The sequence below is a fragment of the Lacerta agilis genome, chromosome 18, assembly GCF_009819535.1.
Source record: "Lacerta agilis isolate rLacAgi1 chromosome 18, rLacAgi1.pri, whole genome shotgun sequence".
NCBI lineage: Eukaryota > Metazoa > Chordata > Lepidosauria > Squamata > Lacertidae > Lacerta > Lacerta agilis.
This window is the reverse complement of record NC_046329.1, coordinates 1,110,443-1,133,496: the sequence shown is the minus strand read 5'-3', so window position 1 is coordinate 1,133,496 and position 23,054 is coordinate 1,110,443. Positions and strand designations below refer to the sequence as shown.

Here is a 23,054-nt window from a genome sequence, read left to right as displayed (position 1 = left end):
AGAAGGCACACCCTCCAACATTTCTCCAATGAAAATAGGGACATCCCATTCCATAACAAGAAGAAGAAGAAGAAGAAGAAGAAGAAGAAGAAGAAGAACAACAACAACAACAACAACAACAACAACAACAACAACAACAACAACAACAACAACAACAACAACACTCTGGGCGGCTTCCAACATATATAAAAACTAATCGAACATTATACATTAAAAAAAAAAACACCTTCCCTATGCAGGGCTGCCTTCAGGTGTCTTCTAACGGTTGTCTAGTTACTGGTCTCCTTGGCTCTGGGGTCACATAACTAATCATACCCTCCAACATTTCTCTGATGAAAATAGGGACGTCCTAAGGAAAAGTGGAACATTCCAGGATCAAATCAGAAACCGGGACGGCTTCTGTATACCTGGGATGTCCCTGGAAAATAGGGACACTGGGAGGGTCTGGGAAGGAAGGGCAAGAAACCAAGAGGGAAACTGAGGCAGAGAAAAGAAAAGGCAGGAACCCTGGGCACAGAAAAAGAATTAAAAGGCTTCTGGTTAAGTTTTCTAATTTGCCGTTCTTTCACTGAAGTTTTTTTCTAAACAGTCCTCTTGAACTCTTCTCTCTCTCTCTCTCTTTTCTATTGCTTTGGAAGCTTTCCAAATACTAGATAGATGGCATCTCTAATCTTGATATTAAAGAGAGATGGAAAATGCCCACTCACTCCCCCAATAAATGAAACCCCGTGCCCATATCGCGCGCTGTCCCAGATTCCTGCACGAAGGGACCCTCTTCTCTGGGTGGGTGTGTTTGTGTGAGGGGTCCCGACAACGACATGTGCCGGTTTGTTATGCTAAACCCCAAAGGCCCCCATTCATCGGGGCTCTCGGGCGGAGAGGTCTGGAGAGCAAGGAGTTCACAGGCCCTCTGGCATTGTGATGCTAATGACCTCCTGCCCGCAGACGTGCGCAGGCAGGGCCGCACTATGCTCTGCGCCACGGCTCTGGGTGGGGAGGAGGGATTCGTGGCCAGCTGCTCCTCAGACCGCAAAACCCTCGCCGGCGATCCGGGACAGGCTGGTCTCTTCTCCTTGCTGTCGCCACACACACACACACACAACTCACACACCCACACCCCCGACTGGAGGAATGTCTGAGAGAGACCCCCGGACAAAGGCGCTAGCCGTCTCCTTTGGGACGCCAGAGCGAAGACCTAACTCAGACCCACAGTGGAGAAGGGGTCCCTCTTTGGCTAACAGCTGCGGGGGGGGGGGGGGGGAAATGCAGCTACAAGTCACCCCAACCTCCGAGCAGCAAGAGACTCCGGAGGGGGCCAGGTGCTTGAATAGAGTTCGAATAGAGGTCAGCAGAGACTGCGGTGGCCTTAGGGGTTTATTTACACATCTAAGCATAGGGTGGAAGGGCTCCCACTTCCTACCCCAGGAGACACAACCCCACTACTGACACCAGTGTTGCACGTGCCCCGATCTCTGAAGGGTGAGAGATTCCAGGGGGTCCCAGTGCTTACTCAGAGTTTGGTTCCCTTGCAGTTAGGATATAGGGTCTTATTTGAGTATATACACAACATAAGCCTAAGATGGAGGAGGGGCTCACACTGGCCTCCCCTCCCAGTTTGGTGTCATCTGCAAATTTGAATTTGACACAAATCTCCTCAATTCCTTGGTCCAAGTAGCTTATAATTAAAGACGTTGAACGCCAACGGGCCCAAGACAAAATGTTTAACACCATAACATGAACAGAGTCTGCCAGACAAGAAGATGCCCCAATGAGAAGCCAGCTAGCAGGACCTGAGTAGAGCTGCAGAATACAAAAATGAATAAATGATATATAAATGTTGTTAAATAAATAAAGTGAAAATGAAGAAAGAAGAAGGCGGATGTTGAACCGTTTTGCTTCAAGTCTCTCCTTCCTTGGAGGTTTTAAAACAGAGTTTGGGTGTCCAACTGCCCTGTATGCTTTAGCTGAGATTCCTGCATTTCAGGGGGTTGGACTGGATGACCCTTGGGGGTCCCTTCCAATTCTACAAGCCTATGATTCTATCATTCACTCTACCTCCATTACATTGGTCACAGGAATAAAGACATAGGGATTGTCCTTTCACGCCATCCTCACCCCGCACGGAATCGAAACCTGCGTTTCTTGGGGGGATTGGTGGGGGACACACACACAGGGTAAACCAGTTTGGACAAGCTGTTATTCATCCCTGTGATGTTAAGTGGATATGCTTACAACAACAACAACAACAACAACAACAACAACAACAACAACAACAACAACAACAACAACAACAACAACAACACATATCAGAGCATCACTTTGAATTCATCAGTCTTTTGCATAGCGGTGATTTTGTGTGACAGTGAGTCACCAGCAAAGGACTTGTTTAAAAAATGGGGAGGGAAGCTGTTTCCCTAGGAACATGGGAAACTCAGGTCACTGCCTAGCCCTTCTGCATGCAAAGCAGCTGCTCTACTGCCATCTGTAAAAGTAAACTTCACACCAAAAGAAATTCTGAAGCACCACCCAGCGGACAAGGACCAGAAGGACCTCTCATCGCCCAGAGGCGTATCCATGGCAACCCTGCATCTCTGCCAGCCAATCAGAACCCCAAAACCAGAGCCCTCTCCCCTCCTGTGGTTTCCAGCACCCGGGATTCATAAGCATTGCTACCCTCTGGTGGTCTGGCGGTTAGGATTCAGTTCTCTCGTTCCCCAAGTTCAGGGAAGTAGCTTTTGTCATGCTCCTTCTGGGGTCGTTTGTCCACCTTTGCTACCCACCTCCCTCCACCCAGCTCTCACCTGTGGCTCCTAGAAGCTGTCAGCAGGCGACAGCGGCCACAATCCTGGGAATGGCTTTGACTGGCCGGCTGAGCCAGGTGAGGGAAGCAGGTGTGCCTTGAACCTTGGTGAGTTAGGGACTCCCCCTGTATGCAAAGACAGGCTCTGGTGGATTGAAGGGATGAGAGCAATAGCCCAACAGTGATCAAGAAGGCAGTTCCTGTAGAGGGAAGTGAGGGGCAACGTGGGAAGGGAGCCCATCTAGGATAAGGAAAACTCTGGTCCTTAATCTCTGCTGCCTTGCAGGGTATCTTTGGGGGAAGAAAGGCTCAGGAGTGAACCCTACACAAATCCAGAGTGGAGTCCCTAAGGCGGTTGGATGGCACCTTACACGCCTCCTCCTTCTGGCAACTCCTGCAGCCCAGCTGGTGCCAAACGTCTTGCTCTGCTTTCCTTTGGACCCCGTCAGCAAGGCCGAGATTGGGGTCTTGTCCTCTGACCCCCAAGACACACTGCCCAGGCTTGCGCCCCCCTCACTTGGGTGCTGCAGGAGGCAGCAGTTTCAAGTTCACAGAATCATAGCATTGTGGAGTTGGAAGGGACCCCAAGTGTCATCTAGTCCAGGCAGGGGGTACCGGCCTCTGCAGCCGCAGTCGGTGCTCCGATTCCCCAGAGATTTGGCTTCTCCCCCCCGGAGGTGACAGAGGCAGCCTGCCAACAGCCAGGGGAAGCCAAACACACCCACCCTGCCTAGTAGCCACTGAATTGTGAAAATCCCACGGATTTGTGCACTCCTCTTCTAAAGACATCCATACCGGTTGCAAAAGGGCGCGTGTGATTTACAGGGAAGGAAAAACCTTGTGAATTTTTGCAAAGGAAAACGTGCAAAAAAAAATTCTCTCTCCGTTCCATCTTAAAGAACATCGTCTGCGAAAGGAAACTACAAGCCCCAAAATGCAACGCGCTTGGCAGGCGACTGAAAACCGGAAGCAGGTGGGGATGGCAAAAATCCCCACCTACCTTCAAACTTTTTTTATTTTTATTTTGCTTTGTCATAGGCTGGCTGGCTGGCAATCACGGGAAGTGCCCGCTTGTGATTGGCTGGGAGGGTCGCACTCCTTCTTTGGTCTGCAAGATCAGAAGTGCAGGAAAACTTGCCTGCCTTGCCTATGTCTTGATCTGGGGGTGGTTTTTTGCTCGTGACCCTCCAAGAAAATGGTACGTTTAAATTATTATTTTTTGCAAGAATGCATTGGTGGGCGTTTATGGACTTAGGGGACTGGAGTTGGGCTGCGGGGCAGGTGGGTTTGCTTTCTGTATGAGAGAGAAGGTTTGCAAGCTTGCCAGGGTCCTAGGACCACAGAACTGTAGAGTTGGAAGGGGACCCCCAAAGGACATCTAGCCCAACCCTGTGCAGGGCACGAAGCACAGCTGCAGAACCCCTGGCAGGTGGTCATCCGACTGCAGTTTAAGAGCCTCCAAGGAAGGAGAGATGAGATCACCACCTTCCGGGGTCATAGAGCTGTAGAGCTGGAAGGGACCCCCAAGGGTCATCCAGTCCAGCCCCCTGCAATGCAGGAATCTCAAGCAGCCAGGATGGAGGGCCATCCAACCTCTGCTTACAAATTCACAAGGAAGGAGAGTCCTCCACCTCCCGAGGAAGACCGTTCCACTGTCAGAAAGTTTTCCCCAATGTTAAGTGGGAATCTCCTTCCTTGAAATTTGAAACCCCTGTCCTGGCCACACAACCAGCCGCCAGCTCCACTTCCTGCTCTTAAAATAGAAAGGGAGTCAATATCTCTGCACTAACCTTACACGGGGTCTACATTTTTGGTACAGCTGCAGAGAGGTGCAAAGTGTAGTTATTTGGGGCGGGGGGCAGGGTGGAGGGCGAACGTTGAGGTGGATCCAAAAAGTGGGATGAGAAATTCACTACCTGCTTCTAAAACTGAACGCAGCATCCCTGCTGGATCAGCCCAAAGGGGTAGAACTGTAGAGTTGGAAGGGACCCTGAGGGTCATCCAGTCCAGCCCAGGAATCTTTCTGCCCAGGATGGGGCTTGAACCCATGACTCTGAGATTAAGAGCCTCATGCTCTGCCAACTGAGCTATCCTTCACACAAAGGTATAGACTAGAATCAAAAGAGGTGAAAGGGACCCTGAGGGTCATCCCCCAGCAGTGCAAGAATAGGCGAGCTGTCCCTTGTGGGGATCGAAGCTGCAACCTTGACATGCTCCTATTTTCCAGGGACAGTCTCGAATTTGCAGGAGCCGTCCCGGTTTCTGATGTGATCCCGGGACGTCCCATTTTTCCTTAGAACGTTGCTTTTTTTGTCGGAGAAATGTTGAAGGGAATAGTAGTAGTAGTAGTAGTAGTACAGTAGTAGTAGTAGTAGTAGTAGTAATAATAATAATAATAATAATAATAATAATAATAATAATAATAATAATAATAATGTTATTATTTATACCCCACCCATCTGGCTGGGTTTCCCCAGCCTCTCTGGATGGCTTTAGTGCCATGCTCTAACCAGCTGAGCTATCCGTCTTATCATCATCATCATCATCATTGAATAGGTAAAGGTAAAGGGACCCCTAACCATCAGGTCCAGTCGCGGATGACTCTGGGGTTGTGGCGCTCATCTCACGTTACTGGCCGAGGGAGCTGGCGTACAGCTTCCGGGTCATGTGGCCAACATGACTAAGCTTCTTCTGGCGAAACAGAGCAGCGCACAGAAACGCCGTTTACCTTCCCGCTGGAGCGGTACCTATTTATCTACTTGCACTTTTGACGTACTCTCGAACTGCTAGGTGGGCAGGAGCATCATTGAATAGGACGTCCCTATTTTCATTGGAGAAATGTTGGCAAGGGTGAAGATGATAATAAACAGAACTTTGGCGAGAATAAAACCTTTGCCTTGACCCAAGGCCTCTTCCTCTGCTTCTGCCCTACAGGCGGTGATGGGGGTGCAGCTTGTGGTCTCCCTGCTAGTGGCCAGCATCATGCAGAAGATGGCCCCTCACTGGTCCTTCGCCCGGTGGATCCTCTGCAATGGAAGGTGCCCAAAATTCCATTTTTGGCAGGGCTGGGGATGGCAGGGAGGTTCCTCAGGAGTGTAGCAAGAGGTCAAAATTTGATTATTATTTTTTGACCATGGATGGGAGCAAGAGGGACTTGGGGGCTCCCATATTCGTCCTTGGGGGACCCCCCCCCCAAAAAATTTATCCATCTGTCTGTGATTCCACCTGCAGAAAAACACCATTGAATTTATTCCCTGTTTATTTGGCGTTCGTACCAGATTTGTTGGCTCGGTTAGGCTGTGGCCACGTTTGCACCAGACCTTTAAAAAAGTTCTGGTCCCGCTTTAAAACCGTCAGGGCTTCCTTGCCCTCCAAATAATTCTGGGAGTTGTAGTTTGTTAGGGTGCTAGTCCCCTTGTGAAGCTACAGTTCCCAACATCATTTAGCGTCCATCCTTCTTCCCAGTGAACTCTGGGAATTGTAGGCACCCTGCCTTTAAAGCGCTGCGATATCTTTTTTTTTTTTTTTTTAAATAAGAACTTTATTGGCTTTTTCCAGACAAAGAACAACAAAACAACATACACCACACAGACAAACAGTCAAACAACATAGTAAAACAAATTATAACCCAACTAAAACACCAATAATTCTTTTTCTTGTTCAACACACAAAAAAAATTCTTGTTTCAAATCAATACTGGGTGACTTCCCCCGTTTTCTCTCCTTTGGTTCCAATTCCCATTTACTGTAATAACTTCTTATATCTAAAATCCAAATCATCTAAGGAAAAACTGAACACATTTCTCAATAATTAAACTAAACATAATTAAACTGAACATTTTTCTCAATAATTAAATCTTGCACAAATTAATCCATCACTTCTTAACTAACATTATACATCTTATTTCACTTAAACTGCTGCTAATAAAAAAACAAAAAAACAAATATCTCTTCTCTAGTTCTAAAGCTTAAAATCTTAACACATCGGCTTCAGGGTACTATAATAAACCCTCCTTATTATATTTTAGATAGTTCACCCTATCCCTTTTCTGACCATTTTCTTACTCCATCTCGAGGTCTCCCCCCAGACATTTCTCCATCTTACACAAAAACCATTTTCCAGAATGTCCTCTTTTCTTCTATGTCCACAATTCCAGACACCATCTATGACAGTCCTTGCAGGGAGCATCAGGGTACACAAATCTTCGCCTTGCAGCATCTCCGCTTCAAAATTCCGTTCATCTTCTAATTGTAAATATAAAAGTCTTTTCCCCATCATTCCTGGGCTCTCACCCCCGAAATTGGATATAAATTGTCCAATCCTGGGCCTCTCACCCCAACAGGATTGTCCTTCTTCCCGGAGTTGCATAAACATTGTACTTTGTACTTCGATAATTCCCTTAAGCTCCCTGCCAAGATTTTCTTCAATTTTAGCAGAATTCTCCAAAGTCTTTCCTGTGGGATATAAATTTTCATCCTGAATCAGCAAAGTTAATTTCTGGTTTAGCACTTCTAAATACAGCAAAGTAATCCTTTGTTCATGAGTCAGTCCAGAGTCTAAAGCCAGCTTGAAAGCGAAACCCAACATGGTAGAAGTGGGCATAGGGTATCAAGTTTCAGTGTTTTTCCATCTTAGTCACAGTACTTTTCCATCTTTATCATAAATCTCCGCAGCCATTTTCCCTGGAGCCAGGGTGAAAAGACTACAAAATATCCACTTCAAGAAGAAATATTTCCAATAACTTCACTCCCCAAAGGGGGTTTAGTTTAGTTCATCTCTCTTGTCAAAATCAAAACATTGTATCCATAACTGCAGCAGCAGTCGCCATCCAAAGCAGTTACTTTCTCTACACACAAAGGGAGATAAACGGGCTTCCTTTTCATCATAACTCCCGGAGCGCCAAATGTCAAAATTAAACCCAATTGTTCATGTACTCACGGCCAACGGGTTTCTTTTGCTTTCCTTCTGTTAGGTAGAACGATCTCGCTCATCACGAGCGGCGGCCGCCGCTTCGCCGACCCGGTTGGGGCATGCCTCCACAGCCCGGCTCCGTGGTCCCTTCACCCCCACCCCCCCTTTACAGGGGGAACGGGGGAAGGGTTCAGAGCCATAGCGGGCCCGCTGGAGAGCCCATGCCGCGGGACGATCGACCCGCAGTTTAACGGAGCCCCGCTTTGCGGTAGCGGGGCTCCTACCCCCGGGACGGCCTGAGTCGCTTCGCAGCCGAAGCGACCCATGACCGCCCGCAATGGCGTCCTCGCCGGAAGTAAAGCGCCGCGATATCACTTTGGACAACTGTGGCGTCCCTGTCCCCCCAATGAATCCTGGGAGCTGTAGTTTCAACCAACCAATCAATCGATCAACCTTTATTGGCATACAGAGAGGACAGGTTGGGAGCTGTAGTTTGTGATGGGTGCTGAGAGTTGTTAGGGGACCCCACTTTCCCGTCCAGTTCTAACTATCAATCCCTCTTCCCAGGGAGCTCTGGGAACTGTAGTTCTGCAAAGGGGAATAGGGGTCCTCTTCACAGATCCCAGCACCCCAAACAAACTACAGCTCCCTGGAGTCTTTCCCCTCTCAGCACTAGCGTTCCCAGAGCTCCCTGGGAAGGGAGATGAGCTGCTAAACCGGTCCGGGAATTGTAGTTCTCAGAGGGGAAAAGTGGGGACCTCCTCACAACACCCAGTGCCTTTGAACTACAGTTCCCCAGGAAGCCATGGCTGTTTAAAGTGGCGTCAAAAGTGATTTAAGTTTTTATTATAAACAATAAAATTATTATAAATAATACAATTATTATTATTATTATTATTATTATTATTATTATTATTATTATTAGCAGCCCTGTATTGGGAAGTTTTTAACGTTTGACATATTATTTTTTATATTTTGCTGGAAGCTGCCCAGAGTGGCTGGGGAAACCTAGCCAGATGGGTGGGGTATAAATATGATGCCCATCTTTTTAAAAAAATGTTTTATTTTCAATTTTTCTGATAACAACAATTTTCACATGCTTACATATCAAATCCAAATTTGCATTGATTGACTCCACAGCCCCAGTTTCCATTTCCCCCCATTTATTTTCCTTGCATATAATTATTTTTCCGCTTAATTTCAATTTCCCTCCCCACATCATAATTCTACCTCAAGTTCACAAATGCTACAACAACCCTGCTAATGTTCCCACATTTTTACAGTGCTCTTTAAAGTAATCTACAAAAAAATCCCATTCATGATTAAATTCTTCTTCATCTTGGTGCCTGATCTTCACGGTGAGTTGTGCCATTTCGGCATTAGTCTCTCGCCTTAGCCCTCCATTCTTCTTTCGTTGGTACGTTCTCTTCTTTCCACTTCTGGGCAAGCAGCATTCTGGCAGTTGTGGTTGTTGTTTTTTAACAAACGTGTTTTTGAACATTTTTTCCATTTCATTATATATCATCTCCCATCCGTCCCAATGGGACTCCTCTTGAGTTGGGGTCGGCCCAGTGTCTGTTTGGTGACCCCTTTTCCCCTCTTCTTTCTGCCAGCCTGCGCCGGTTCAAACACCCCTCGGAAGAGGAGCTGCTCGCCCTCGCGGGGAAGCCGAGGCCGAAGGGGAAGAGGGAGCGGTGAGTGGAGTTGACGTGAGGGCGGCCATCTTGTCTGTCCGGCAGGCTGAGGGAGCTGTTGGCTGGCGGTGGGGCGGCAGCTGGGAGAAGGAACTACGAATCTCCACCCGCGGCACGGAGACACCTGGGAATGGCGTGGCGGCAACTTAGATCCATCTTCGCCCCCCCGGCGCCCTCTTTGGACCACACAGCTCCCTCTGGTGCCAACCGACTGACGTTTGTCTGTCTATCTGACAGGAAGATCAACGGCATCACCGAGGAAAAGCCTTCCTCCGTCCCCCGGGATATTGACCTTCGCTTGGACAGCAGCCCCATCACGGCCGTGGACGCCCTGGGTAAATGCGCCCAGGTTGGATCCCCTCTCCTGGGCAGAAATGGGGGGGGCTGTCTATCATCACCTCGCCTCCCCAAATAGCTTTGGGGGTCAGGGAGGACTGAGGTGGTCTGGTCCCCTCAGGGCACCCCAAGCCTTTCCTCCTGAGATTGTTTTAGCTTTTGTTTGTCAGAGTCAAGTTTCTAGTCCCTTTGGCTGGCGGAGAGCGTTGTGCCCAATTTTCCCTGAAGCAAGCAAGTTTCCTGCCACTTGGCCATAGGCTGCCCAATGAGTTATGGGGATCGTAGATGGCATTTGTGTATTATTAGTATTAGGTACTGTTTATATATCGCTTACATGCCAAAGGAGTTTCTAAGCAGTTTAATGATGATGATGATGATAATAATAATAATAATAATAATAATAATAATAATATTTATATGCTACCTATCTGACTGTGGCGGCTAGAGTGTTGGACTATGACCTGGGAGAGACCAGAGTTCGAATTCCCCCCTTCACCAGGAAGCTTACAGGTTTATAATAAAAATAATACCGTATTTTTCGCTCCATAAGACACACTTTTTCCCTCCTAAAAAGTAAGGGGGGATATCTGTGCGTCTTATGGAGCGAATGGAGGTCCCTGGAGCTGAATTGCCCAGGGGTCAAAAGAGGACCATGCTTTTTATTTTTCAAAGAGAAAGGGGGGTGTTGAAAGGACCCCGCTCAGCAGCTGATCAGCAAGAGATCGGGAGAGAGATAAGAGTCCCCGGCTCCCTTTCAGCCCAGGCCTCCATTGTTGAATGTGCTGCAGAGGGAGGTTGTTTGTTTCCCCAGCGACATGGGACTGGCTGATTAGATTATCTGTCTGGAAACTGTAGAAAAGGCTCCCTTTCCTTTAGAAGCTGCAGAAATGTGAGTTGAAGCCCATAAAAATGGGGCTTTTTGCTTTTCCCCCTTTGCAAAAGGAGCTTTGCTTTTCCCCCTTTGCAAAGAAAAGCTGCAAAACCTTTAGCTGATCCTCAAAAAAACAGGGTTTTTCCCTTTGCAAAAAAAGTTGCTAAACTTTTAGCTGATCCTCAAAAAAACAGGGCTTTTAGAGGAGGAAAACCAGGGAATTTTTTTTTTCTGGGTTTCCTCCTCTAAAAACGACGTGCGCCCTATGGAGCGAAAAATACGGTAATTCATACCCCAGCCACTCTGGACAGCTCTCAACAAAAAACAGAGTAAATGTTCTCCCATCAGATGTCAAGGAAATAAACAACTATCTGACTTTTAGACGACATCTGAAGACAGCCCTATATAGGGAAATGTTTGATGTCTTAATTGTGTTTTAATTTGTTGGAAGCCGCCCAGAATAGATGGGATATTATTATTATTATTATTATTATTATTATACATTAAAAATCTTCAGTGGTGCAGAATTCGGCAGCCAGCTTTTACACTGGGGTTAAGACAGTTTGAGCATATTGCACCGATCCTGGGCCGACGGCACTGACTGCCAATTAGTTTCCGGGTCCAACTCAGCACTAAGCTGGATGGCTCTAGATAAGGCAGGCTCCACGGTTCCTCGTCAAATCAACCATTTATTTGGAATATAGCTCCGTCGGCAAACCGTGAGACTCTGAATCTCAGAGGAGTGGGGTTTGAGCCCCACGTTGTGCAAAAAGATTCCTGCATTGCAAGGGGGTTGAGCTAGAAGACTCTCAGGGTCCCTTCCCACCCGTTCGAGACCATCCCACAAGGACTGGAAATTTGCTTCTTTTTGGAAGGGGCTTTTGGGAGCACGTTTCTGTCTCTCTTCTCCCCGCTTAGTGCTGTGCTATTTCCTGGAATATCAGTGGTACGTGGACTTTGCAGCGTACGCCACCGGGATCTACGTCTTCACCGAAGGCTACTACTGCCTGGTTGACCCCCGGAAGGAAGCCAACATTGGGATTCTCTGGTGCTTGCTGGCGGTCATCTTCTCCGTGTATCCTTTGGCCCCGGGGACGTCGTTTGCGGCCACCAACTTGGGCCGGCATTAAAAGAGGATTGGGCTAATTGAGGAACACTGGGATTCCTGCATGGCAAGGGGGTTGGACTAGATGACCGTTGGGTCCCTTCCGACTCTATGATTCTAAACTAGGAGAGGGCTCTCGAGGGCAGATGGTGCCCACAGTGATTGGGGAAGCCTAGTCAGATGGGAGGAGTATAATGATCATCATCATCGGAGGAGGAGGAGGAGGAGAGTTGCTCTTTGTGGGTTTCCCTTTCAGGCATCTGCTTGGCCCTTTGAGAGCAGGATGCTGGACAGGAGGGGCTCCTGGCCTGATCCAGAAAGCCCCTCTTAGGTTCTTAGGACCGCTTCCCATTTCACATGCTTTTATAAATGATTTGTAAGTCTGAGAAATTGAGCTTTTGTTTAAGAAATGTGCCAAGTTTCCTGGGCAGAGGCCTGGAGTGCTGTGTCCAGTTCTGGGCGCTACAATTTAAGAAGGATGTTGACCAGGTGGAAGGTGTGCAGAGGAGGGAGGCCAAGATGATCAAGGGTCTGGAAAGCAAGCCTGATGAGGAACGGTTGAAGGAGCTGGGTATGTTTAGCCTGGGAAAGAGGAGGCTGAGAGCAGGCAGGAGAGCCATCTTCCAATATCTCAAGACAGAGCTGTCATATGGAAGATGGAGGAAGCTTGTTTTCTCCTGCTCTGGAGGGTAGGACTCGAATCCATGGCTTCAAGTTGCAAGAAAGGAGATTCCAACTAAACACCAAGAAAGAACTTTCTGACAGTTAAGAGCAGTTCAACTGTGGGATGGACTCTCCCTCCTTGGAAGTTTTTAAGCAGAGGTTTTTAAGCATCTGTCCTTGATGCTTTATTTGAGATTCCTGCATTGCAGGGGGTTGGACTAGATGACCCTCGGGACTCCTTCCCACCTTACAGTGTTATGCTTCTATGATTCTACACCTCAGGATTTTTTAAAAAAATATGTTTTAAAGCATTTGAATATCCAGTTTATAGATCTTGTGGTTGCAAAACAATCCATATTTCTGCAGGATTTGCCAGGAAGCTGACAGGCAGTGGATTAACCATGAATTCCTCTTCCCAGGGAACTCTTGGAATTGTAGCTCTCGGAGAGGAATGGTGGGTTGCGTGTCTCCTAACAACTCTCAGCACCGCCCCGAGCAAACTACAGCTCCCATAATTGTTGCAGAGGTTGTTAAAGCAGCACCAGAGAGCTTTTAATTGTATAGAGTCAAGGTGGCCGAAGTGATACTCAGAGTAGACCCAATGGGATTTAGTGACACGAGTTAGTTGTGGGGAAAGAGGGGCGGATTGATAGAACACCCTGGGAACTGTAGTTCCGTGAAGGGAACAGCGGGAATGAAATAATCCCAAAAGTGAAGCTATTTCGGGATTGTGTCCCAACCAAGAAGTGTCAGACTAAACGAATGGAAGAATAAGGAACCAAGAAGAAAGAAATTTCATCAAGGAATGGCGAAAATTTGTGGAATACTGTATCTGAATTAAAAAAAATTGTACACAATTAAGTTCATTAGCAGGATTAAGGTAAAGATCAGGGAGTAACTAATAAATGGAATAACGTAGGAAATGCAGTGTTAAAAATTAACATTATAAGAAACCTCAAAGGAGGTGAAAGGAAAGGCCTCTTTCTCTCTCTGTATATATATGTATATGTGTGTTTATTGGGAAGTTATTCGATTTGTATGTCTGTAAAAAAATCTAAAATTGAAAAAAAAAACGTATAGAGACAAATGAATGAATGAATAAAGTGAAACCTTTGTCTTTCTCCGGAGAAGCAAGGTTTCTAGCCTGTGATCCTTAGCGCAACCCTTCCCTTCAGCAAAATCTTTTTCACGGTGATGACGCATTACTTCCGATCCAAGGAGGGGGGCGAGCGATCGGTCTGCCTGGCCTTTGCTTTCTTCTTCCTCCTCGTCGCCATGCTGGTCCTGGTCGTCCGCGAAGAGTACCTTGAATTTGGCCTCGACGCAGGTGAGTGAGCTCACAAAGCAGTGGCTATATATAAAGAAATTTACTTATTTTCTAAAACGTATGCACTGCTCGATGGTCGGAAGAATGAAAAAAATAGTTTTGCTAAAATTTTCTAAAATTCTAAAATTACTTTTAGATATGAAAGGGTTAGAATACCAAATCAGGTATTCTATATATATATATATATATAGAATATACCTAATATATATTCTATATATTACTATAATAATAGTAATATATACCCCACCCATGTGGCTGGGTTTTCCCAGCCACTCTGGGCGGTTACCAACCTATTATTGAAAACACAATACAGCATTAAACATTAAAAACTTCCCTAAACAGGACTGCCTTCAGATGTCTTTTAAAAGTAAGATAGTTGCTTATTGCCTTGACATCTGATGGGAGAGCGTTCCACATACCCTTCGCCCCCCACAATAAAATATTTGAGGGGCCCCTCCAAAGTTGATGGGCATTACCTTTCAAAGAGTGTGTGTGCACTGCGTCATGTGACTGATTATGCAGGGCTTACCTGCAGCCCCCCCCCAAATATTTTATTCAAATTGGTACCTCTGGCATCGTGCCTGCATTTCATTCATTCATTCATTCATCATTCATTCATGCATTTCCCTAATTTTCATCCCCCCATAACTCAAAAAATTTAAGACCTAGGAGATTTTTATTCACACCGGTGACTTGGCCTTTGTGAGATAATCCGGTACAGCAATTTTAATGAAAATCTGATATTTCTTTTTTTAAAAAAAATGTGATCTGTTGGGGGGCTTGAAGAAGATGGCAGTGGTTACCAGGCCCGTCTTAGAGGGATCGGCCGCCCTGGCGCAGCGATCCCTCGGCGCCGCCTCTCCGCCCGCCTCCCTCCCGCGCTGGCCGCCCCTCGGGAGGGGGGGTGGGCGAGCGGGGGATGAGGGGCGTGGCGTTGAAGCGGGCGCCCGCGCTCCGGCGGGTGGAGGATGAGGATGAGGGGCAGGCGGACGGGCGCTCGCGCACCGGCGGGCGGGCGGGCTGCAAGCCGGTCGCCCTCGCCTCCCAGAGCCCCAGCTGGAGTGCTGGAAGGTCGCGCAAAGCCCCGCGCCGCTTCAGCGCTCCAGCTGGGGCTCCGGGAGGTGAGGGCGGGCGGCTTCCAAAACGCCCGCCCGCCGGCGCGCGAGTGCCCGCCTGCCCGTGGGGGCGGGAGCGGGTTGGGGAGGGGGAGCCCGGTATGCCGGCGGGCTCGCGGGGGCGCCCCTGGGGTGCCCGGCGCCCTGGCGCGCCGCGCCACCGGCCTCTATGGATGAGACGGCTCTGGTGGTTACCCAGACCTTGTTGCTGGTTGCGTTGGGCTCCCTGTGAAAATTCATTTTTTTGTGTGTGTGTGGGGGGGGGAAATGTAGGTCCGCCACTGCATTTTGATAGGCCTCACTCCTGTCAGCAATCGTGCTGCAGCATTCTCCTGCATTCTCCCCTGGCTCTCTTGTCCCCACAGGGCTGAATAGCGTCCATGACAACTTGGAGGTCTTCTTGAAGGGGCAAGGTTGGGACTGGACGTAAGTGTGCCTCTGAAATCTTAAACCCTGCCCGGATTTATTTATCTTTGTCCACCTCCTACCCTCAAGTGGAGATGTGATGTCTGAAATGAGGCCACTCCAGGATTGTTTTGGTCAGCTCACGTCAAAAAGGATATTCTAGAGTTAGGAAAGGTTGGCCAAAATAAGCCAGGTGATTTCCCTGCAAGGAAAAGTTGCAGTGTTTGGGACTTTTTAGTTTGCAAAAAAGGCAGGGAAGGGTGTTTCTAAAACCTGTGCTGAATTTTCATTTGGCTGAACTGGACAAATAAAGGAAAGTCATAGTCCCATAGTCTGTTCTGCCTTGGTCAGACCACACTTGGAATATTGTGTCCAATTCTGGGCACCAGAATTTAAGAAGGATGTTGACAAGCAGGAAGGTGTGCAGTGGAGGGAGACCAAGGTGATCAAGGGTCTGGAAAGCAAGCCTGATGAGGAATGGTTGAAGGAGCTGGGTATATCTAGCCTGGAAAGAGGAGATATGAGAGCCATCTTCTAATATCTCAAGGGCTGTCACATGGAAGAGGGAACAAGCTTGTTTTCGCTTGCTCTGGAGGGCAGGACTCGAACCCATGGCTTCAAGTTACAAGGAAGGAGATTCCAACAAAACATCAGGAAGAGCTTTCTGTTGTTAAGAGCTGTTCCGCCGGAAAGTGGTGGACTCTCCTTCCTTGGAGGTTTTTCAGCAGAGGTTGGGTGGCCATCTGTCCTGGATGCTTTAGTTGAGATTCCTGCATTGCAGGGGGTTGGACTAGATGACCCTCGGGTCCCTTCCAACTTCTACAATTCTATGATTCTCTGGCACCCACTGAACCTCCGTGGAGGGAGCATTCCACAAACGGGGAGCCACTGCAGAGAAGGCCCCGTTTTTGTGTCAGGGATTCTTTAGCTGTGATGCCTTGCCTTGCAGGGATGGCCCTGGGGGTCCCTTCCATCTCCACCGCCCTCTGATTCTGTGACCCAGCGTCTCCAGCAGCCTTAGCCCTTCCTGAAAAATGCCTCCCTCTCTTTTCCCTCCAGGGTCCCCGTGACCAAGCTGACCGTCAAGCTCTGCCTGGTGGCCCTCTGCTCATTCCTCGGCGCCTGCCTGACCTTTCCAGGGCTGCGGCTGGCACAGACTCACCTGGATGCCCTCAAGATGGCCGCAGACCAGCCAGCGGTCCAGTTGCGTAACAGCTTGCCCCTGGCCTTCCCGAAAGACCGGGGGGGGGGGGATAAGTGGCAGGGATGCGGAGGGAGGCAGCCTGTGGGGGGCCTGACCCTTCTTCTCCTTGACCCCCAACACGGCAGGCTGCTCCTCCACGCCAGCTTCCTTGCACCCGTGGCCATCGTGCTGATGTGGGTCAAGCCCATTTCCCGGGACCTCCTGCTCAACGCCCCCATGGGGAAAGAGACCGTCCAAATGTAAGTGCTTCTGCGATCGCCAGGAGGGAGAGGTGGCCCTTCAGAGCTCTCCCTCTGGCCCCCGGAGCTCTCCCTAGGCCACCCCCCCCCCCGCTCCTCTCTCCCTGGCATCATACTTGAGTGTTCGTTTTAAAAATAAATAAATAACCCTCGTATTAATTTTTCACTAAGATAAAAAAAGTTTTACAAATTTTAACCTAAACCGTAAGTTACTTGACTTCGCATCTTCCCCTTCTGTGGTTTCTGTATTTACCCTTGAATGCTGCATGTTTTGCCCTCATACTATTCAACACACTCAATTTAACCTATTTATCCTAATCATTTGCCCTGCTGCTCATATTTCAAGTCCTGCTTGCATTTTCATCTACTGTAATAGTTCTTCAAATAGTGAAAGGTCTCCAGTCCTCAAGGCATTTCCATCATTTTTTGTCTCTAATCTTTGCTGTTAATCTTCAAAAAACCATCTCCAAAAGCCATCCTTCCTTTACTGGAAACCTCTCCATCTCTCCATCATTGGGCAGACAGTATTCTTGCTGCTGTCCTTGTCTTACGTAAATAATCTAACATGCTCTTTTGGAACACCCTCCTCCTTGAATGTTCCTGGCTAGCTAGAAATGTCTTTGTGGACTCTGAAAGGGTGAGTCATCCTTGCCTGGAACCCCTTGAGCTCCTTGGCAAGAAACGGTGGGAGAGTTGAAGGCCATAAATGAGCCAAAGAAACTCAATAAAGTCCTGTTTCAAACGGGAAGCTTGAAGCTTCGAAGTCTCCATTTATCACGGTCGTAGACCAGCATTTTAAAAAGATACAATTATGAAAAGTTTTTGATTATGTATTCTCTGGTTTTATATTCTGATTTTAAATATGTGTGTGATTTGTTAAACTCAATAAAGACGATTTGGCAAAAAAGGAAAAGGGGGGGGGGAAGGGAAACCATCATAGAATTCTAGAGTAGGAAGGGACACCGAGGGTCATCCAGCCCAACCCACTTCAAGGAAGGAAGGAGGAATAATTTTATTGGCCAAGTATCAATCATACTTGGAATTTTGCTTCGACTACATTGCAGTGTAAAGAAAACGTACCTCATACAAACACTATTCCGCTCACGATACAACAGCACAACAAAGGAACCCCATACCACCAACTGACCTCCCTTCCATACACAACTATAAATTCAACAGTTAGATGGCACAAGGAAAAAAACTATTCCTGTGCCTAGACGTTTTTGTGTATAGAGTCCTGTAACGATGTTCGGATGGAAGTAAATCAAACAGATAATGACCAGGATGCGAAGGCTCTGCGACAATTCTCTCTGCTCTCTTCCTGGCTCGAGCAGCATAAAGTGCCTCTGTTGGAGGCAAACTAGCACCAATTACCCTCTCTGCAATTCTTTCTGCTCGTTGGAGCCTCTTCTTACCCAGCTTAGAGGCTGTGCCATACCAGGCAGTAATAGAATTACAGAGAACAGTTTCAATGGTACCTCTGTAAAATTGGATCAACAATTCCTGGGGCAACTTAAATTTTCTTAGTTGTCACAAGAAATACAATCTCTGGTGGACCTTTTTAATAATAGTATTGATGTTGCCTGACCAATTTAAGCTTTGAGAAATTATAGAGCCCAGGAACTTAAAGGACTCTACCACTACAACCATGTTACCAAGAATGGAAAGTGGCAGCGAGATGGGGGAGTGCTCTCTAAAATCGATTATCATTTCCACTGTCTTTTGGGCATTTAGCACCACGAAACAAGATGGTCTACTTCCTGCCTATATGCAGATTCATCATCCTCCGGGATAAGCTCAATGACTGTTGTATCATCCGCACATTTCAAGATCTTAACCGATGTGTCAGTTGAGGGGCAGTCATTTGTGTATAAAGAAAAAAGCAGTGGGGAGATCACACCACCCCCCTGGAATATATCACCCAACCCACGACCCTGACATTAAGACTGCTCTGCCAGTTGAGCTATGTATATGATGCAGGAAGTCTCTCTCTGGTGGAATCTAGGCACAAATTAAAAAACGCTGTGAAAATGCTTTAAAATAAAAGTTTTGAAAAATATATTGAATTTGCCATAGCTCACCATCGCCATCTAGTGTCCTATTTCCATAATGCACTTTACAACACACTTAACACACTTATTTGCAGCTGTATATTTGCAGTCCTCTGTATGTGTGTGTCTGTTTCTCCTTCTGCCCGCAGCCTTTCCAACGCTTCCTATAATTCGGTGCGCCTCTGGACCATTGTAGCTCTGTGCCTCCTCCGCCTGGCTGTCGTGCGCTACCACCTGCAGGCCTACCTGAACCTCGCCGAGAGATGGGTGGAGCAGATGAAGAGGGAGGCCGGGAGGATTGCCGTCCTGGAGATCCAGCGGAAGGTGAGGAGGCAGAGCGGGGAGGGCGGGACGTCAGGCGTAGGCATGAAGGAAACGACTCAGTGGGACAAGTTGGGACTTGCTGAAGGTTCCCCCCACCCCACCCCTGTATTACAAGTGAAGGCGATCCCTTCCCTGCTGTACGCTGATAGCCGAACAGACACAGCATGAAAGGAAAAAGGTATGCAGAGGGAAGAGGAAACGCGAGTGTCGTCTGGCTGGCAGATGGGACATTTTGCTGCAGCGACCATAAGTTCCAAACAAAGCATTGGAGGGACTTGATCCTGGGCAAAATTAAATGTCCTGTTTATTTGTAAGTTCCATTCCTCCAAATGGCAACGTTGCTAAGATGGTGTTTTTGTTCTGTTTTGGAGTTTGTTTGTTTGTTTTTTGCATTATTATTATTTAATTACAGATCACCAGAATCTATTGCTACGTCACCGTGGTCAGTTTGCAGTACCTGGCCCCAATCCTGCTCACCTTGCACTGCACGTTCCTCCTCAAAACGCTAGGTAAGTGTTGGCAGAAGGGAGGCCTTCAAGGAGCTGACTGGGGCTGCCGCATAGCTAAATGCCCCCACTTTAGTTTCTACCCACACACATGCATTTATTATCAAATACTAGCACAGGAATTGGGGGGGGGGGCGGTACATCCATGGTCCTGCTGGTGTTTGCTGAACTTTTCCACCCATTATCCCTGATCGTGGGGTGCGTTTGCTGGAAGTTCAGCAATATCCAGAGAGACCCAGGTTTCCCCTCCAGCATCTAGGAAGAGGCCTTCCCTGCTTTCTCAAGATGGGAAAATGCCTCTTTGAAATCGAGCCACCCCCCCCTCCCCAAATCTCTGGCCTGCAGTGTACCATGCTGCTGGTTGAGCAGGGGAGGGTAACTTTGTGGCACTCCGGACGTTGCTAGGCTCCAGCTTCCGGCAGCCAGTATGCCCAGTGGTCTGGGATGATGGGCATCCAGATCCCAGCAACATCTCAAGGGACCCAGGAGGTCCCCGTCTCTACACGAGAGTGTCAAAAGCAAGCCAGCAGCAAGTCACACCATGCATGTTGGAGTGCAATCATTATTCGTAAGACAGGATCTGCACAGACTTGGCTAAGCACCAGGCCTAAGGAGCAGAGCAGCTCATCCCCAGTAGGTCTTGCCCCCCATGAAGCAGTTGCTGCGAATGAAAGTCCCCGTCTCCCCGCGGCTGCCTACGTCCCCTCCTCTCTAGGGTTTACCCCAAGCAATTGGAGACAGTGCCATCATGCAGCAAACCTCTCCACACTTTTCATGCCTCTCCTGGTTCTGGTTCTAAACATTAGGAAGAACTTCCTGACAGTAAGAGCTGTTCGATAGTGGAATTTGCTGCCAAGGGGTGTGGTGGAGTCTCCTTCTTTGGAGGTCTTTAAGCGGAGGCTTGACAGCCACCCGTCAGGAATGCTTTGATGGTGTTTCCTGCTTGGCAGGGGGTTGGACTGGATGGCCCTTGGGGTCTCTTCCAACTCTAGGATTCTATGATTCTATTCTATGATTCCCTTGGGGGTTCCCCAGTTGCCTCCTCCCGCCATTCTTCTGCCTCCAGCCAGACTGTTGACAGAGACAGTGGACTGCCCCAATCCCAGTGCCCACTTTTGCCACCCTGTGCTGGGGAGGCCTGGCTCGCCGGGTGACAGCCCGCTTTGCTGTGTGCTGACCCACTGTCCCACTTGCTCGCCTGCACGCAGTTCCTGCTCGCCTGTGGCGACCGGCAAAGGTTCTCGAATACTAGGCTGGGTTAGGAGTGCCCCTTGCCCTGTTTCTCACCTGTTTGTCTCTTTAAAAGGCGACTATTCCTGGGGGCTGTACCCAGAGCCCGCCCTGACCTCGCCAGCAGTGGATGTGGTTCATGCCCCCCAGGCAAGCCCCTCGGACGACGGGGGGACGGAGGACATCCAGGCAGCGGTGGAGCAGATCACGGGGGCCCTGGGGGCTTTCAGCACGGTCTTCACCCCACTTTTCTACCGGGGGCTTCTCTCTTTCTTCACCTGGTGGGTGTCTGCCTGCCAGGTCGTTGCCACCCTCTTCGGCCTGTATTTCCACCAGCACCTGGCTGCGTCCTAACTGCAAGTTTTTCTGTGGGGAGCACTCCCTGGACGGGACAAACCAGAAGACCGCCCAGCCCCTTTGGGGTGTGACTGGCAGGAGAGCAGGCCGTTGCAATTGGTCAGTTCCTGGTCAGGGCGCCGCCAACGGTATTCTTGCGCTATGCAGGCAGAGACCTTTTGAGAAGAATCTTCTAGTGCCTGCTGCCAATTTTGATGATCCACAGAACTGGCGCAACTTCTGCAGGAGGATTTTGGCTGCCCCACGGCCGGATCCTGCACTATCAGATCTTTGTGTGGGCTGGGGAGATTTCCAACTGCGTTGCAGGCTGCTGATCGGAGAAGTCAGCTGGCTGGGGAATCTTAGCTTTCATTAAAAAAAACTTTTAAAATGGTATCAAGTTTCTTGGTCCCAAGTTTCTATAGCAAGTTTCTAGATCTCATGGTTGCAGAAGGGATAAAAAGCCTGTCTGCTTGGCTGCAGCTGAGAACACGATGCTGGACTAGATGGGACATTGGCCTGATCCTGCAGACTCTTCTTATACTCCTTTTAAAAAGAAAGTGTATTCTTTATTGAAAAATAAATGTACAAAATTACAAGTACACAGAGTAAGATAAGGTGCAAAAGAAGACGAAACAAGAAATAGTACCCTTGTTGAGAACAAAACAGAAAACAGATATTGTGCACATTACAAAAAAGAGCGGGGGGATTGTTATTGTAGTTAACAAGACTGAAACCTCATATGTTATTTATAAGAATGAATTCCAAATATTGTTAAATTTGCCCATGGCAAGTTTACGTTTGTATACAACTTGTTCACGTGTAGCAAGTTTGTGCATATATTCAATTCTTGCATTCTTATATTCCAGTTTCCAGATCTTGTGGTTGCCGAAACACAAGGCCTTTAAAGCAACCCTGTGTCAAGTTTCTAGATCTCATGGTTCCAAAAGAAGCCAACCTAGTTGCAGGAGGCGCCTGCCTGAAATTGCGGAAAGCTGCCCTTGAGTTTAGGTTAGATGGACTCAATGATCTGACTCTGTATGAGAGAGATTCTGGCATTCCTGTATCAAGTTTCTAAACTACGCAGGGGGGGGGGAAGGGGGGGAGTAACAGGCCTCAAAAAGTATTCATATATCAGAATTCCTGTAAATCTCCTTGCCTACCCCCCAATACTGGCAAAATTGGGGTTGGGGGCAGAGGCTGGGGTGGGGGTGCGTCCTGCAGAACAAATGATGCAAAACTAAGAGGGGTTTTTGCATATGATGGCATCTAGGCTGCAGGATTTGCAGTTTCCAGTGCAAATCTGGCCGCAAAAAAAAGAAAGCAGATTTTTCTACAAGGCAGAATTTGGGGTATGGGGGTTGGTTGAGGGAGGGCTGTAGATAATTCCATTCCCTAGAGGGACTGGGTTTTTTTTAACCTCTCTTTTTACAAGATTTTTTTTTTAAAAAAACTTAAGTCGTGGCTTACCTTTCCTCCTTCCTCTTCCACCCAACTTCAAAGCATTTTGCCTGTCTCTTCCGAGAGAGAAAATGTGTCCTGTTCATTGCAGTGGGCTGGGCTGGATGACCCTTGGGGGTCCCTTTCAACCCTACGGTTGTATTATTCTCATTGCTCCTACAGGGTGCCTACGAGTCGGGCCAGAGACCTCACCCTGGGAGCAGCTCTGTAACCGCTTCAACAGCTGGCGTTGTCTCGGACGAGGCCAATTAGGAGAGAGATCCACTCTTTAAAAAATAGTGTCTGAGCACACAAGCCAGACCTGTTTGGTCCCACTTGTGTAACAAGACAGTGAGCTTCTTTCCGTCCCTCTAGGTTTTGAAACGCGACCCCCCCCCCCTTCTCCAGGCCCCAAATAAAAGGCACCATCTGCCCCATCTCTCCCCTAAGAAGGGACCTCGTGAGTTTTGAGCAGGAGGCCGGTGCCTCAAATGCAA

General features: G+C 48.2%; 1 protein-coding gene across 1 annotated transcript; it reads left to right on the top strand.

The window, feature by feature from the left end:
- The first annotated feature begins 3,898 nt into the window (after positions 1–3,898).
- Positions 3,899–21,663, top strand: TMEM161A (transmembrane protein 161A). Its single transcript, XM_033136494.1, has 12 exons — positions 3,899–3,998; positions 5,735–5,838; positions 9,325–9,405; positions 9,643–9,740; positions 11,531–11,687; positions 13,556–13,707; positions 15,188–15,248; positions 16,287–16,430; positions 16,557–16,670; positions 18,871–19,045; positions 19,458–19,554; positions 20,858–21,663. The coding sequence occupies exons 1-12, from the start codon at positions 3,996–3,998 to the stop codon at positions 21,133–21,135; spliced, it is 1,464 nt and encodes a 487-aa protein (XP_032992385.1). The 5' UTR covers positions 3,899–3,995; the 3' UTR covers positions 21,136–21,663.
- The last annotated feature ends 1,391 nt before the right edge of the window (positions 21,664–23,054 follow it).